Source organism: Haemaphysalis longicornis, unplaced genomic scaffold (assembly GCF_048455015.1).
Source record: "Haemaphysalis longicornis isolate Haplotype H1 unplaced genomic scaffold, Haemaphysalis longicornis Haplotype H1 scaffold_1, whole genome shotgun sequence".
Taxonomy (NCBI): domain Eukaryota; kingdom Metazoa; phylum Arthropoda; class Arachnida; order Ixodida; family Ixodidae; genus Haemaphysalis; species Haemaphysalis longicornis.
The window spans coordinates 354,819,707-354,836,711 of record NW_027526203.1 but is presented as its reverse complement, the minus strand read 5'-3'; the positions used below and the strand labels follow the sequence as shown (position 1 = coordinate 354,836,711).

General features: G+C 46.5%; 1 protein-coding gene across 3 annotated transcripts in view; it reads left to right on the top strand.

The window, feature by feature from the left end:
* LOC144154932 (uncharacterized) overlaps positions 1 to 17,005 on the top strand; it is a 73,555-nt gene that overhangs the window by 43,768 nt on the left and 12,782 nt on the right. For all 3 annotated transcript variants that reach the window (XM_077686058.1, XM_077686057.1, XM_077686056.1), the window contains exons 16-17: positions 738 to 834; positions 10,943 to 11,180. In XM_077686058.1, coding sequence (XP_077542184.1) covers positions 738 to 834; positions 10,943 to 11,180 — 335 coding nt within the window. The remainder of the gene's footprint in view (positions 1 to 737; positions 835 to 10,942; positions 11,181 to 17,005) is intronic.

The window sequence follows — 17,005 nt, the reverse complement described above, 5'->3', positions numbered from 1 at the left end:
ACCAACATTAAACGAGCTGCGTGTGGCAGAGTACACCTGAAAACGAGGGCAAGACATTGCATTTCCACTGCGCACAACTGGGACTAGCGAAACCAACCAACTAGGTGGTGCTTTTATGCTTCTGTTATACGAGTAAATATGTCATCTGTTTTGACATTTGGGGCACCACAGTGCACAAAACCAGACGTCTCACTCCCAACTTTGATGTTTACAGCAGCATGCAACATATAGCTAGTATACTTGAGTGCTAGAGGACATCCAAGTTCAATTTATAGTCTTTTTCACCAACGCTACACCCAAGCCAAGAGGTACGCCATAGTGGAGGTCTGCAAATTGACTATTCTACAGCACTATGGAATCTTTAGGGGTGCATGTATGGCTGTTTCATTTTTCTTTTTTATTGACCCTTTATTAATTTACAGGGTCAATAAAGGGTTAATTTGTGCTTCGTGCCACTGTGAAAGGAAAGTTGGGTGCATTTTTTAGGTACCACTACTAGAATCTGTATTTTTGTACTGCAATTTTCAGCAATCGTCAAGTTTTTTTTGTAAATTTGTATAATGTGGTAAAATGAGTAACGCTTCAAAGGCCACTTGTGGCTGCAGTGTGGAAATATGTGTGCATGTGCAAATTACTGGTGGGGCAGTTTTCTTGTTCATGGCTGTGCTGACAAAACTTCCAGTGCTCCTTGGCATGGTAGTTAAGTGCTTAGTGCTCCTTTGATTTTGCTGCTGCAGAGAGCTGCACACGAAGAATGAAGTCCTCTCCCGGGAAAACAGGTCACTGGCAGAACAACTGCGCCATTCTGAAGCTACGAGAGTTGCCCTCCAGAAGGTCAGGGCACAGCCTCCCTTTCTTTCATGATTTGTGCGTTTGAGGCTAATCCATGACTGAAATTAAGACTCTTAAATGAGTGTTAGTCACAGTACATGCAAGAAGTGAATTGGGGCACACTTAAACCCTGCAAAGCGAGGTTGCATGAGCCAGATTATTTCACTAAATTTGCAATTTCACATTTTCTTTTGAAAGAAGCTGTGGGCGAATGAAGGACAAGCTTATTCGGCGGAGAGAAAGGCACATTTTTCACCACTGAACATCCCGCTGCAAATATGGGGAGCTTGTGAGACCACGACAGTCATTCCCTGATCACCTTGAGGTTGTCCTATCCTGAAAAATGTACAACAAAAAGATATATTGTTGCTGCAGTTTTTTTTCCACTGAGTGAAGTTTTTCTTTTTTGCTTGTTTAAGCCACACTGGATAAAATAGGGGTCACAGGTGCACAGTATGATATTAGCCTTAGCCGTACGGAGCTTGCTTCATCAACCATTCAGGTCAGCTGCATGCATGGTACCTTGAATTGATCTAGCTTCCCATAGTTTCTTTGTTGTCATCTGGTTTGGGTGAACCCCTTAAACAGGTGCGTTGAGCTCATTGACATGCATTGAGCATCAGCTAAGTGATAAAAAATAAGTGGAGTTCTGAATACGTTTCTAGGTGAGTGCAGCTAACAAGATGTCGTTAAAAACTTATTTTATTGATATACAGGGTGTTACATCGCTAAATGTAAGTCTCAAAAAAAAATTCCTGGGCGAACCACTGCTCCGTCTGGGCTCAAACTTCACACGAAGGTTGCATTTCGTGGTCTATTTTGTTTGACACAAAGAATGACGACAGCACTTACCTGTTTATTCAGAAAATAAATAAAGACTTTTGCCTATTGGAAAATGGCGGCCAATTTGGACGTGCAAGGTGATCTTAGAACAGCAGCACCACCTGGGATATGCAAGACGAGACGTGCAATGGCGATTCACGGTAGGAAAAAGCCAAGTGAGGTAGCAGACGATCAGAAAACCTCTTTTGTTGATGGTTTATGATGGCCACAAATAGCTACATAATAAGTATTCCCGCGGTTCATCGTTGTCAATACCAGCCATCCGCTTTCGGATCGTTTGTCGTCTGCTGTGCCAGGTTGCCCTGCTTTCCGAAATAAGGCTCACAATTCTTTATTCACGTTTGTTGCCTTGTTCTCGTTTCACTTTTATTATTCTGTGCGTGCATGTCTGGGCTTGTGACATGGCATCATGAGATCATTCATTGCAGACAAAAAGGCAGCCTGTTCAGCTGCAGTGAATGATCTCATGACGCCATGTCACAAGCCCAGACATGCACGCACAGAATAATAAAAGTGAAACGAGAACAAGGCAACAAACGTGAATAAAGAATCGTGAGCCTTATTTTGGGAAGCGGGGTTACCTGGCACAGGAGATGACAGACAAACTGAAACTGAATGACTGGTATTGGCAGCTATAAACCACGGGAATACTTTATTTGTATGAGCTATTGTGTAACTATTTGTGGCCATCGTAAACTATCGACAAAAGAGGTTTTCTGATTGCCGTCGTTCCAAGATTGGCTTGCATGTCCAAGTTGGCCGCCATTTTCCCAAGGCAAAAGCATTTCTAGTATTTATTTTCTGAATAAACAGGTAAGTACTGTGGTTGTTCCCGGTGTCAAACAAAATAGACCACAAAATGTGACCTTTGTGTGAAGTTTGAGTGTGAACGGAGGAGCGGTTCACTCAGGAAAAATTGTTAAGGACTTGCATTTATCGAATTGGGGGACGCGGCTTTCAATTTCGCAAAAATTACCAAAACATCGTTTTTTTGAAACCCGCATATTCGGCTTCTATGTTTCTTATTCTATGCGTCTGCAAAGTTTTTCGGCTGAAAAGCGTCGCAAAGTGGCATGAAAAAATACTTTTGTCAGGCGCGGTGACAAACTATCAGCGCAAAAGGGCGAAAGAACGGCAATTTTCGGAGCGCTCTATCTCCGCAACGGTGCCACCGGGCGCGGCCATTTTGATATGGTTAGATCGGCCGAGCGATCGTCTTTCCGGTTCCGCTCGTCTCTTTTATCTTCGTTCATTCACAAACGCACAAACGGCAGAAAAGAAACGACGCACAAACGAAGCTAGATATAAGAGAGTTTTAGCAGTACGTATGCTCCGGCTGTTCCGTTCGTTACGTTACTACCGGGTTTACCGGGACCCGACTGCGCATGCGCCATTTGTTCCGTACGCGGCCGGCATCTCTCCCGGCGCTCTGCTTCCGTGTTACCGTATCCAGAGCCCGCAACTGGCTTGCGTTGCCCTGGTCGGCTCGGGTGTTGGGAACTTTAGGCTTAGCGTCCTGGCGAATATTTGATCGCCGCTATCTGTGCAACTGCGAATGACACTCCGTAACACAACTTTTCACCCACTATCATCCCCTTTCTCGCATGTGAAACTTTATTTGAGCTACAACTGCCGTGAGCGATCGTTGAGCGAGACATCTGCGTAGCCTGTTTCGATGCTTCCGCGCAGGTACCGCCATCTCTCGGCCGCTCGCCGCACCGCGCGCCGCGGCATCCACGACCGGTCAGCACAGGCTTGCATCGCGGCAGACATATCTGATCGCCGCTTTTAAAATAAGCCCAGAGAACAATCCCTAGCACAATTTTTCATCACACTAACACCTACTTCCTCGCAGGTGGAACTTCATTTTAGTGATCAGATTGATTCGGAAGAGCAGCGACAAATGGTTGCTACCGTGGTCTGCGCCGGTTCGAGCCGCTGAGTGTGCCGAGCTGGCAGGCGCGACCGGCTTGTGCGCGGACTGTTTCCGATGCAGAAAACGCTTCACGATTGCCTGCTTTATCCATTTCTTGTGTACAAACGCGCGGAATCTACAAATTCAGCTCAGCGATCGTCGTAGTTGACCATGGAGCAAAAACAGTGGGCGGAGCGGCGCCGACGAGGCTTCGCACACCCGCATCGGGCCATGTGTCTCAAATTCACGCGTATGACTAGTCGTGGTGACAGTCGTAACGATCAGTCGCATACGAATCGCGTGTACCAATCGTACATGTGTCTAGCGCTTCAATCGGGCAAGGCCAAGGCCATTCCTCCACGTGAACGGCGCGCGACCATGTCGTGCTCGCTCTGGTGCCGTCGCCGCCGCCGCAGCCCCTGCCTCACAATGCGTCCGGCCGAGCGCGATTTATTTTAGATTTGCAATGCTTTAGGGGAAACTGCGTTGTTTATTTACGTATTTTTAGCGTGTGGATTTTTGCAACAACTCGGCTAATCAGCCGTCACACAGAACGAACGGTACGACGCTACGGAGTGCTAAAACACGTTTTCCGTCTCGCTACACGGAAAGAGCCCGGTACGTGCGCGCGCATGCGCAGTCGGGTCCCGGTAAACCCGGTAGCAATGTAACAACGGAACGGCCGGAGCATACGCACTGCTAAAAGTCTCTATACGCCTCGAGCGCGGCCTGTAGGGGCGCCACTGATATCCCCCTAGCGGCCCGTTTCGAAAGCAGGCGCGGGAGTCCGCGCCCCGCTCCCCAGTGCCGCCACTGCTTTTGCAGCACGTTCACGACTGAGATTTACCGTTTGTGGGCGTTTGAAATTCATGTTTGTGTGGAGCAGTCACTCTGTTCGCAAATGGGGTGTGTTTACGAGAGTGTAAATGTTTCCGACGCGATCTTAGTGTGGTATTTTCGGTCTGTATAGGCGCCAGGTGTGTGTCACGGGCCAGCGTCGCGGAACCGGCGTATGATGGAGCCGATTGTAGTTACACTGACCTGAATTTACTAGCCGTGTCTCCGTAACCGCCGGTTCCTCAGATGTTCATGCTACGGCTATACACTACGATTTAAATCGGTTTTGTGCGCTTACATAATCAGCGGAGCACTCATACCTGACAGCACACCAGTTACGTTTGCCAATATTATACCTCAGATATTGATCACCACCATTTACAAGCCAGTCTGTGTTAATTTCGGGAATATTCAACAAAAGTACGATGGACAATGCATAATTATACTCGGGGATCAGCACACGACAGAGTCGTCTTGTCGTGAGGTGCGCGCCCGCAGATATCCCCTGCGAGCAGCGCGGAGACGGGCTCACAATATAATCCGCGTCCGCGACTAAATGCTTCTTCGAAATATCGTCATATGGCACAGGGAGCCTGCAGAATAAACCAGAAACTGTAATCAGAGGGCCTTACCATACACTCTTACGTACATTTCATCGCTTGTTGAACTACCTACCCTGTATACTTCCAAAAATGCGTCCGCCGTACGATCAGCTGTTCGTTGAAGTCGAAAAACAAAAGGACAGTGAACGCGAGATTTGTGTGTGTGATTACTAAAACGTTCATTGCTTGATTCCGCTCCGCATTTGTACACGCGTCCCCCTCCGAGCCCCCCCCCCCCCACCGATTTCTCGCGAAATAGCAGTTCATTTCGCGTATAGTTGGTCTAGTGAAACCTACCTGGCTTGAGTTTTGACGAACGTCTTTAGCATGTCAGAAGCTGCACTGTTTTTTTTTTTTTTTTTTCATTTCCGTTAGAGCTATTATGTTTCTAAATTCCGCATTGGCACAGCATTTATTTTTCTGTGGTTTCATTTCCTTGGTTCTTGCTATATGGCGTATGTGGGCACATATTTAATGACGCACAGGCTTGGAATATACTTTACATTTTCGCATGTTTTATATTCTCATAAAAGGCATAAGTTATTGTCCGGGATTGGATAATCACATCCCCGAAACATATTTTTCTGCGGCGTATATATGCGAAACGAAGCCGTATTCGTTGTCCACGCTGCAAAATGAAGTCAGCCTCTCATTGTGCCAGTATCAGGTCTAAACAAGGCGTCAGTAGAATTCATTTGTGCCTGATGTTTTGGAGGTGACATGGGTGATATGTTGCTGCCATCGCCCACGCCCGGAAGAGCGGCGACGAAGCGCGCAGAACCGCGTCCCTGGGTAGCTCTTGCAGGCGATCGCGTACTCTACGAAGACGCAGCTGCTTTTTAAGTGACCTAAACGTACTCTTTGCCTATAGTCGTCACCATAACAAGTTTTTTTAGGGCGCGGAAAGGTGAAAAGAAGCTAAATAGAACCAAAACACTGCACGAGCCCCTATCAGTCACGCAGCGCAAATCCCGTCAACGCCGCGGAGAAGCGGCGGCACGCGGCGCAGCGATCGCGAAGCTCGAGGCGTATAGATGCTGAAACGCTATTAGTCCTCCGGTCGGGGCGTTATACAACGACCCTCCTGATTGGATGTTGCGGGCGCAATGCAAGATGGCGGCCGCCTGAACTGCGTAGCGAGCGGTTTCGCCGCTTCGCTCGGCCGAGTTTCTGTTCAATCTGTGATATTCAACACGGACGTTATCGCGATGGGAATGCCAGAGATAACGAGCCAGATTACGGGAAGTTGTGTGGCTCGAAAGGCGGAGGTCATCGAACGCTTCGTGGTGCGCGTGATTCTACCGTCGCCAGACCCTGGAGGGTGACGCGGTGTGCGCGCTTGCGATAGCGGTTCGTGAAGTGAACTTTTAGTCGCATTTGCGATGTTTACACGCTTAGTTACTGCTGTGTTTTGACTGCGGGCTCGCTAGCCTTGAGAAAGAAACGGTCGATGCGTCAAACGTTACGGCGCGCACGGCGTAGCCGACGCGCATTGGAGCATCACATTACTGGGCAACCGGTTACGATTGAACGCCAGTTGTTGTAATTAATGCGTGCGACGTTAGATTTAATCTTAAAAGCGACCTGACCAGCCATATCGGGGATAATCTAAGTACGATATGTAGCGGTAAGCGTGCGCTGCGATGCGTGCGAGCCATATCGCCTTTCTTGCGCAATGTTTCCTGTGCACTTGTAATAATATCATGCAAACAGGTTTGAGTTAGGAATATAGGAATAAAAATATGTTCTCTGCGTTAAAAATTTACCCTACTGTTGCAGCATTTAACAGTGAATTTTGGGGGGAAATTATTGATACCGATGCATATATCTATGGCTTAGGGCATACTGGCTGTGCTGCGAGAAATATTGGATGCCTTGAATGTCAAAAATAGTAAAAAAAATGCCCTTGCACTGAAGTTTGAGTTATGCAGAATATTATACCAAGCTTCAAAGTAGCTCATTTGCATCCTTGTGGCATGCAAACTTTTGGCAATGAACACCTGCACGTATGAGTACGAAGTTGCTGTGCCGGGCAAGATGATAAAACATAAAAAAAGCCAAAAATGTTCAAATTTAAGTAAAAGAAAATGTTCAACTTGTTGCCATGGTGACAACACTGCAAAAGGAGGTTGTCCGGTGCGATACAGCCAACCAGCTAACCTACTTTGCATTGAAAGCCCATTGAAACCCATCTCCCCCTCCATTTGGTCTGCAAACTGGGGTATGTACTCTTCATGGAGGAGCTGAAAATGATGTTTTGTGGAAAGAGAAAGGCTGTAAAAGGCACTCCAATTTCAAGGAATGGCCTTCCAGAAGCCCCATGTTCAAAAGGACATGAAAGGCTACAACCCTGACGACTCTTGATAAGTGAAACCTATGTTGCAACTTCGGAAGCCGTTTTCTCAAAACAGTTTTTCTTGCCACCTGTGTCGCTTGTTCTGGGGATTTCTTCGTGACCGCTGGGTCTATTTTGATTCCGTTTCTTGCATTACATTCTTTGATGGACAGTTCAGGTCGTGACACTCTTGGTTTTACAGATTTGTTTTTTGGGATTTTTTTATTCAAATAATCGTTCACAGTCGACATGCCTGTTGCACATTAACCTCTAAAAAAAATGAAAACGAAAAAACATTGTGTAGTAAAAAAAAAAATTCTAAAACTGTCACGACCTCGTCCATTCATTTGGGAATGCAAAGCACTTCGAACAAGTTTTCTATCGTGTTTCACAAGCCGCTCAGGCTCGGTACAAGCGGAACAGAAAGAAAATTTAATAAATAAAAAAAGTTATCAAAATATTACCTTGAAATTTTTATGGTGTTATCACAGAAGCATTTCCAGTTGCTGTGCCAATTTTCGTCAAAATCCACAAAGAAATAAAAAAGTTGATTTTGAAAGCCACGTCCCCCCTTAACTCTTTCACTACAGCGCCATAGGCCATCGGACGCCGGTGTCCGATGATTTCAAACGCCCTGCGAAAGCTAGAAACGGCACCTGGTGGACAACTAACGCCATCTGGCGTATTTATTGACAACTCATTTTTCGATTTTATTATGTTTTGTTGATACTTCGCATGCAGAGACCGCGCCAAGAGTGAAATTTGAACCCGCAATGGTGGCGAGTTGTGTGAAAATGCCGTCCATCGGACACAGAGTTCCGATGATTTCAAACGTCCCGCAAAAGCTAAAAACGGCGCCTGTCGGACAACTAACGCCATCTGGCGTATTTATTGACAGCTCATTTTTCGATTTTATTTTGTTTTGTTGATATTTCGCGTGCAGAGACCGCGCCAAGAGTGAAATTTGAACCCGCGGTAGTGGCGAGTTGTGTGAAAACGGCGTCCCGCTGTATTTATAAACAAAACGGGCTTCCTATCTGACGACTGTTGCTTTACATTGATATGTAGGGTCTGGACAGCGTACGGTAGGGATATTTTGCTAAATGCACCGTGTCACATCGCGTTATTACCTTCATGATAGCCTGGCACTCGTGCCAGATTACCGCTACGGAGCGATGCGTGAGACTTCTCAAAAGCGCTGGATTTTTTTTTTTTTTTTTTTCTAGTTTTTTACCACTAAAGTGAAAAGGATTTTGTGTAAGAAGAACACAAAAAAGTGTGCTTGGTTGCATGACCCACTTACACTCGAGTGGCTTCGAGGAGTGGCACAGCCGTCAGTTCCGCTAGTTTGATCGGCCCACAAAAATACAAAACTTGGTGTACAGCATTGATATATATATATTGAATCATAGCCAAGAAATGTAGGAACAATTTGTATATATCTTAGAATTCCTAAAATAATTTTTAGGCTCATTACAATTGCCTATATACGTTGCGTGTATACTTCTTTGTGAATTTTTTTTATTATTTGACTAATAAACTGTAAGTAATTATACCTTTCACAAAACTGCTGGTATGTGTTTGTAAGAGCAATCTATAAGCTACAATTACATGCATAGCAATGCTAAATGTGTCCACTAGCTCAAGAGAAAAAAATAGTTTTGTGGAAGCACTCAAAATCGGCCGTTTTTCCGCCGTAACGAAAGAGTTAATGGGGAGTAGAAAGACAGAGGAAGATCTGCTGATCAGGAAACATGCTCACAAACACATACATGTTCAAAGACGCGCAAGCAAAACGTTCGCACATTCCGAGTAACCCGCTGCGGTGGGTGGCTCATTGGCTGAGGCAATGTGCGGCTCAGCCCAAGGACACCGGTTCAATTCCCAGCTGCGGCAGCTGCTATTCTGACGGAGGCTAAAAGCAAAAGTGCCCATGTGTTCGAGATTTCATTGCCTGTTAAAGGTCCCCAGGTGGTCCAAATTAATCCGGAGCCCTCCGCTACTGTGTGTCTCATCGCCTGTGAAGCTTCGTCACATTAAACCTCATAATCAATCAGTCCTTCTGAGTAAAGAGCCCATGGGTGTAATGGCAGTCATCAACCCATAAGGGGCGGAGCTTATGTGCTGTTCCATAATAATCCCAGTTTTTCTTGTTGTAATTCCAGCTTAGTTGAAAGCTTTATTTGTGTACACGTCCTTATCCCGCCAACGTGTGTAGTGAGTTGTGAGCTACCATTTAGAGGAGTGCCAAAGTGTGTGATTAGTTGCACTGGCCCTCTGGTCCACCATGTTACAAGAGCGGGCGATTGGAAAAGCACCAATGTCTACGGGTGCCAGTGACAGTTACACCCCTCTAAAGTTGTGGGCCGTTCCACTCGCTTCACTTGAACATTCTAGTTTAGTGTAACTTGGCTATTTGATTATAGCTGCACGAATGCAAGGATTGTAGCTCACCTGCAGTACTATACATGTAACTCGGGGGCTTTCCTCATGCACAATCTTCTGCGTGCAGGCCATAGGGAGGCGAAGATAAAGTTTGCCGGGCGAGGACAGCGCTGATTCTATCGCGAAGCAGCAGCTTTGTCCTTTCCCGGGAGTCAGAGGGGTCCCCGCTGTACTGTCTACGTGCTGGGTTGAGTAGCTCGTGCAGCCGGTGGCTGCTTTATTCGAATTTGTGAGCTGGGGGGATGGCTTCCTCAGGCGGTGCGGGAAGGCAGAAATGGATCGAGGAGTGCAACAGCGTGCGCAGTCGTTTCTTCAAATTTCTTCAAAGACAAGCAAAATGGAAATGCGGCATTGTAAGCGCACCCCTTTAGTAGCATGCGTCTTTCACATGATGCAGCTGATTATTTCAAGGGTGACAAATAATATGTTAATCGGAATCAGTCATGTATATGTCACATTTCTTGCAAGCCTCAATGTTTCTACTGTCCATAAAGTTCGGATCTTCGAAGTGCAAACACGTGAAGGAAGTAGCAAATAAGGGGGAAATGTGCTGTGATACATTGAACAGCTGTTGCCTGGCTGACGAAAAGAGGGCCGCTGCCGAAAGCCCAAGAGCACGTTTCATCCCGTGAAACCGCCTGGGCGTGCCTGTCAAGTGGCACATAGCAGACGACACGTCTCTAGCAGACGACAGGACAAGCGCAACAAAAACGAACTCGGTAGCTACTCTACGTGTAAAACAAACTTACTGGACACGTGCTATTGCGTATGCTTTCATAATCAGACAGAAAATTTTATTGGGACCTCACCTTAGCACGGGAAGTGCGGAACGCGCGCAGCGAAAAAGCACGTGTCAAAGTACTCCCCGAGAGGGAAGACTACAGCACCCTCCGCCAATCGTTCGGTAGCCTGTACCATCCTGGCCAAGTCACTTCCGATAAGTCAAAAGTGAAACCCTGTGGGTAGATTAGGGTCGAGCCAGTAGTTGAGCCTTCCATTAATGCAGCGGGTGTGTGCTGCCACCTTGTGACGTTTGCCCTATTGGCTTTTCTTCCATGTGCCTTGCTCGTGTCGCAACGTGGCCAGTCTCGTGTGGCCCTTGTAAAAGCCCCGCTGCCTCCTGTGTGTGTGCAGGAGGTGGATTGCAACGCGGACGCCCTGCTGGAGCTGGACATGGAGCTGGAGACTGCGCGCAGCCGGGCGGCCATGAGCAGCAGCTACCGGCAGCAGGTGGAGTCCCTGCAGAAGGAGCTCATCACCCTGGGCGAGATGTACAAGCGGCTCGAGGCACGCCTGCAGGCCTCTGAGCCACGCCCGCAGGTCGAGGCCCAGGCGGCCCTCCTGCAGGAGGCGGCCCTACACGAGGTGGCTGGTGAGCGCGCTTCATGCCTCGCACCACAGGGCACAGCATCTTACGCCAAACACTCACTCTCATCCACCGCTCAAACTCGCTCTCACACTTGTGCTACCCGCGACGGGTGTGAGACCTGTTCCACTCGTAGAGAGTGACCACTCGCATCTGTAGGTTCAGTTTGCAGTGGACTGTTGTTGGCATGGGATGTAGTGTGCCCTTAGAAACACAGTTTGCATGGACTTCATCCATAACGATGTCATCTCACTAGAGTGGCAGGCCTGATTCCGGGTCGGTACTTGCTTGGGCATAGAGCCTGGTCATAACATATGAGGCTTTTTTTTTTTTCTTCTCCTCGAAATGAGCTAAATCCACCTAAAATGAATTTGAGAAATAAGCGGAGGTTTGTTGCGGGACCTAAATGCAATGCTGTCAAATCTATTATATGATATATTTTACTTGTCAGCTAGAAGTTTATGGCCACAAGTATTTAAAAATTATGCGGGGAATTTCAGCAGTATTGGGATGGTAGGTTTAGATTTGGCTTGTTATTGAATTGAAACACTCAAGTTGATGTGGCATTCTTATGAAAACTTTATTTAAATTGGCTTTCAAGAATGGTGCGTTGGTCTTTAGAAGAAAAAGACATTAAACATGTGCAGCAGGGCTTCAAGAACAGTAGAACTATAGATGAAAGTAAGCTGAGTCTTCTTGGCAGCATTAACAGCTTTTTTTTTTTTAATTCTTCCGTAGGATAATTTTTTTGGGCATGCATGAAGGCACTCACGAAGTAAGCAAGCTCTTCATTGCCTTGCCATGAATTTCCAAATGGCTTCACGAAAAGGCTGCTCATATCTTCTTCCCCTTAATGAAGTGGTCCGTACCTACAGAGGTGGGGGGGGATTTGCCAGGGATTGTAAGCGGTGGTTATTTAGTTAAGTACTAAAATAGTAAACATGGGAGTAAAAACATAAGTACAACCGGATTTACTCCGTAGAGACAGGGGAGACGAGATTAAGTGGCTGTTTCACATCTCTCAGTTTCATTTCGTTCACTTCTTCCATTCACTTCGTCGTTGAATTCTAGGGACAGATCTTTCGCCAACTCCTAATTGCCATCTGAATTCGTGATAAGGCAGCTCTGAAAAAGCAAAAAAAAAAAAAAGTGAAAAAAACTTCTGAGAACGCCCACAGAACTGTCCGAACACGCAAGCCAAAAGCAAACTCCCCTTGAGCAGATGGATTTGGCTCATTTTGATCCGTGGAACAGCGAGACCTGACTCATTTTCAATACTAACTACGACCTGTGTACATGTTTGCGGGACGTTATCTCACCTATTTTCTTGCCACCTCTTTTTTAGGGGAAAGTTGCCAAGTTTTTCTTGTCAGTGCAGTTTTATCTGGCTTAGTTTCGGTTTGTGGATCTGGCTCAATTAAAAAAATGCCTCATATGGTCGTGACATACCGTATTTACTCGCGTAATGAACACTGCCCCCACTGTTATTCTTGAGAATTTACTTTCTTGTTATCTTGCATAAAAAATGCAGCGAGAATAGAAAAGGTACTGTTCAACGTGTTTTTATTTTTATCTCGGCATGGTTGCTGATGTCAACAATCATAGTAAATTGACATCATAGGCAGAAACCCTAAAAAAGCATTCTAACAAAAAAAATCTCAATAGTAGCCGAAGATGAGAGCACGAATGCCGTGCTCACAATGGAAAAATTGCACACTTGTGGAGCGCCACCTGCTGAACACAAAACAAAGCTTCTTGCATATAGGCACCACAAAAGCGCTGCAGCATGCAAACAAAGTATCAAACATGCTCCGCACTCCTTCCCTGCTCTGTGCTGTTCCACGACTTCGCCACTATGCTGTATGGTTTTGTTGTTCAAAACTAAAAGAAGGGGAACAGCGCAAATTTGACAGACACGTGAAGAAGGAAACGACACGCAAAGCGCTGTGCGTGTCGTCTCCTTCTTCTCGTGTCTGTCAAATTTGCGCTGTTCCCCTTCTTTTAGTCATGAACCAACATGCCCAAGCCTCAGTCCTTGCAAGCTTCATTTGTTGTTCAGCTGTGTTCCGACCTTTTTTAGGTGCGGAGCACCTTAGGACCGCACAATGTCTGGCCGCGTCCGTGCACATAGCATTTACAATCGCAAAAAATCACGCAGGCACCGGCAGGATTCCAGCCTGTGCCTGGTAGACCAGGCAGAGTTAGGGTCAGTGGTCTTACCCATTGGGCTACGACCGTGAGTTAGTACCCGAGAGTCAAACGGCCTCGCCTGTAACGATGCGGAGTACCTTAGGACCTCCCAATGTCCGTCCGCGTCCATCCCTGCGCACACCACCATCAAGCGAAAATCAAGCGAAATTTGATTTGAGCCATGAGTTGCAGTTTCATTTAGGGAATAATCAAGGTGCAACTCATGGCGCAAATCGGATGTCACTCGGGGCGCTACTTGGATGTCATTTCGAGTCCCCGTACTCCGCATCCTTGCCATCATCCACGGAGTGGAGATGCTGCCATTTTTTGTGTTCTCAGTGCGTGGCGTACGATGGGCCAGTACATGAGCTACACAGCGAGTTTTAAACTGAAGATGGTTGAGCACGGATTGAAGTGAAGCACATGGAAACCCTGCGGCTGGGCGACAATTCAGTGTTGACCCAGTGTATGTACGCTACTGGCAAAAAGGGCGATGAACACGGTTCACCGTGTGTTTCGTGGACCCAAAGGAGGAAAGTTTCCTGATGTGGAAAAAGAAGCTTCGGAGTGCCTGGATGGCACGGAAAACGCTACGCTGCGGGCCGACAACGAATGTGAAACCGCAAGCGACTTTTGTGAGGGGGACAGCTCCGATGGTGAGTAGGGGTCTGCTAGCATGTTGTGAATAAAAAAGAAATTTGGTCACATAATTACCTTCGTGTTTTTACTGGAGAGGTAAAGTTTTAACAGCACTTCGCTTAGCATCTTTACTGTGTGAAATTTCAACTTTTAAATATCTGTTGCAACTTTTTCCTGCATAATGAGACCCCTCCCCCTAAATTCATGCCAAATTTTCTAAAAAAATGAGGGGGGGGGGGTCATTACGCAGGTAAATACGGTATATTCCCTCCTGTGTGGCAGTGTGTCCAACTTGTAAGCCCATGTTACTATTTCGCAGCTGGGAAAGCATTGGCTCAGCACTTGCTATGCCGTTATGATACATCAATTGCAGCTGGCTTTGGCTGCCAGAAAGGGTTATTTCACGGTGTATTTTAACTTTGTATGCTTGTTTCAGTAAATTCTAGTCTTGCGGTTCTATGCGATGTTTTGGCCTAGTATTTACCGTATTTACTCGCGTAATGAACCCACTTGTTTTTCGGAAAATTCGGCAAGAATTTGGGGAGGGAGTTCATTATGCGGGAAAAAATTGGAGCAGATTTGTAAAAGTTGAAATTTCATACAATGAAGTTGCTAAGAGAAGCACTGTCAGAGCCTTACCATTTTCGTAAGCACACGTAGGTAATTATGCGATCAAATTTAGTTTTTATTCCCAAGATGCTAGTGGCCCCCTACTCGCCATGGAGCTGTCCTCTTCGCTGAAGTCACTTGCAGCTTCGAATTTGTTGTCAGACCACAGCGCACCATCTTCCGTGCCATCAAGGCACTCCAAAATTTCTTTTCTGACACCGGGAAACTTCCCTTCTTTGGGCCCACGAAACACACAGCGATCCCTGTTCACCGCCCGAAAACCTTGTTTTCGCCCATAGCGTGCCCGCACTTGGTCAACACTGAAGTGCCGCACAGCCACGCGGTTTCTATGTGCATCAAAGCATGCTTCACCACCTTCAGTTTGAAACTGGCTATGTAGCTCATTTACTGGCCCATTGTACGACGCGCACCAGGAGCACAAAAAAAGATCGGAACACAGCTGAACATAACCTTGGAACGTTATGGCTTAGTCGCAGAACAGCACAGAGCAGGGAAGGAGTGTGGAGTACGTTTAGCGCTTTGTTCGCCCACTGCCGGAACCAGCCGAAACAGCAAAAAGCAGGGAAGGAGTGCGGAGTATGTTTGGTTCTCTGTTCGCACACCACAGCGTTTTTATGGTGCAAGGTTGGTTTTGCATTCAGCAGCTGTCACTCTGAAAGTGCTCAATTTTTAAATTGTGAGCCACGGCATTCGCGCTCACATCTCCGGCTACTGTTGAGATTTCTTTTTGTTGGAATGCGTTTTTAGAATTTCTGTGCGTACTGTAGTGTGATATCAAGTTACTGCGTTCATCTACGGTATCAGCAACCTTGCCGAGATAAAAATATCCCCGCTGCATTTTTTATTCGAAGTGACAAAAAATTAAATTCTCAAGAAGAAGGGGGGGGGGTCATTACGCGAGTGGGTTCATTACGCGAATAAATACGGTACACACTGCCTGCTAAGGCATCACTGCGAGTTGTGCAGGGGGCAGTTTCATCCCTAAACCCCGTGCATCGCTATGGCATGCACCTGTTCACCGATCTGGCATAGCGGTGTTGGTTTTGCAACCCCAGTTGTTATTCCACTGCTACGTGCGGCACTTGGAAAACGTGCGACTCGCAAACTTTGCATGTTGATGTCATAAGCACATGCAGAAATCAGGATGCATCTAATTTTCGCACCCACCGCGGTACTTTCATTTCATTTTCATTTTCATTTTATTACCTTAAAGGTCCCCGGAGGGGCATTACATAAGGGGTGGGGTTACAAAAAAATATTAAAAAAAGCCATGAATTAGTTTGAAAAATGGCTTGTGACACTATGCATAAATGTTGATGGACAGGTGATTGCTGCAATATGGTGGGGGAGGTCATTCCAGTCTTTTGCTGCACGAAGAAAAAATGAGGCAGCAAAAGTAACGGTGCGGGAACGTTGACGGATAACTTAGAAGATATGGCCAATGCGATGTGATCTGCGAAATGGGGGGGAGATGTAAGGTTCGATTGCAAGTGGACTGTGAAAAAGTTTATGAAACAAGCAAAGGGTAGCAATGCGGCGGCGGGAAGACAGAGGGGACAGGCCAATTTCTACTTTTAAAGATGACACGCTAATGTGATAGGCATATGAGGAATGAATGAATCTAGTAGCCCGGTTTTGAAGTGATTCGAGTGCAGTAATGAGATACGTGTGGTGTGGGTTCCAAATTGACGACGCATATTCGAGCTTGCTTCTTACGAGGGATTGATAAGCTAGTAATTTTACATGGCGAGGTGCGTTGCGCAGATGACGTTTTAGGAAGCCGAGAGTACGATTAGCAGCTGCGATGATAGTCCGGATATGCTCAGTCCAAGTTAGGTCACTGGCTAAGGCCTTGTGCTGCCGAGCCTCAGGACGCGGGTTCAATCCCGGCCGCGGTGGCTGCTTTTTTCATGGAGGCGAAAAGTGAAAATGCCAGTGTGGAGATTTCAGCGCACGCTCAAGATCCCCAGGCGGTCAAAATTAATCCGGTGGCCTCCACTACGGCGCACTTTATAGCCCACGTGTAGCTTCGGCACAGCCCCACAATCAAGCATCTCATTTTCACTGTCTGCCTTTAGAAATGGGGTGCAGATAATACTGAATACCCTGTATTGTTTGATGAGCATAGCATTAGGTATTATGGGCTGAAATTCTGTGTTTTGTTGTGCTCAGCATGCCCTTATTAATATTTTGTCATAGAATATCATGCATGCCTAGCTTCCAGGAGAAATTTGTTGATACGTAGGTGGTGGGTCTATAGTTGAGAATGGTGTGGGTTGCGGCCTTTAAAACCCCTAAACTCCTGCTCGTGCACCATTGGTGAAAAGGTTCAAACATATCCATGTGCGGAGAAATGTCCATCTTAAGAAATT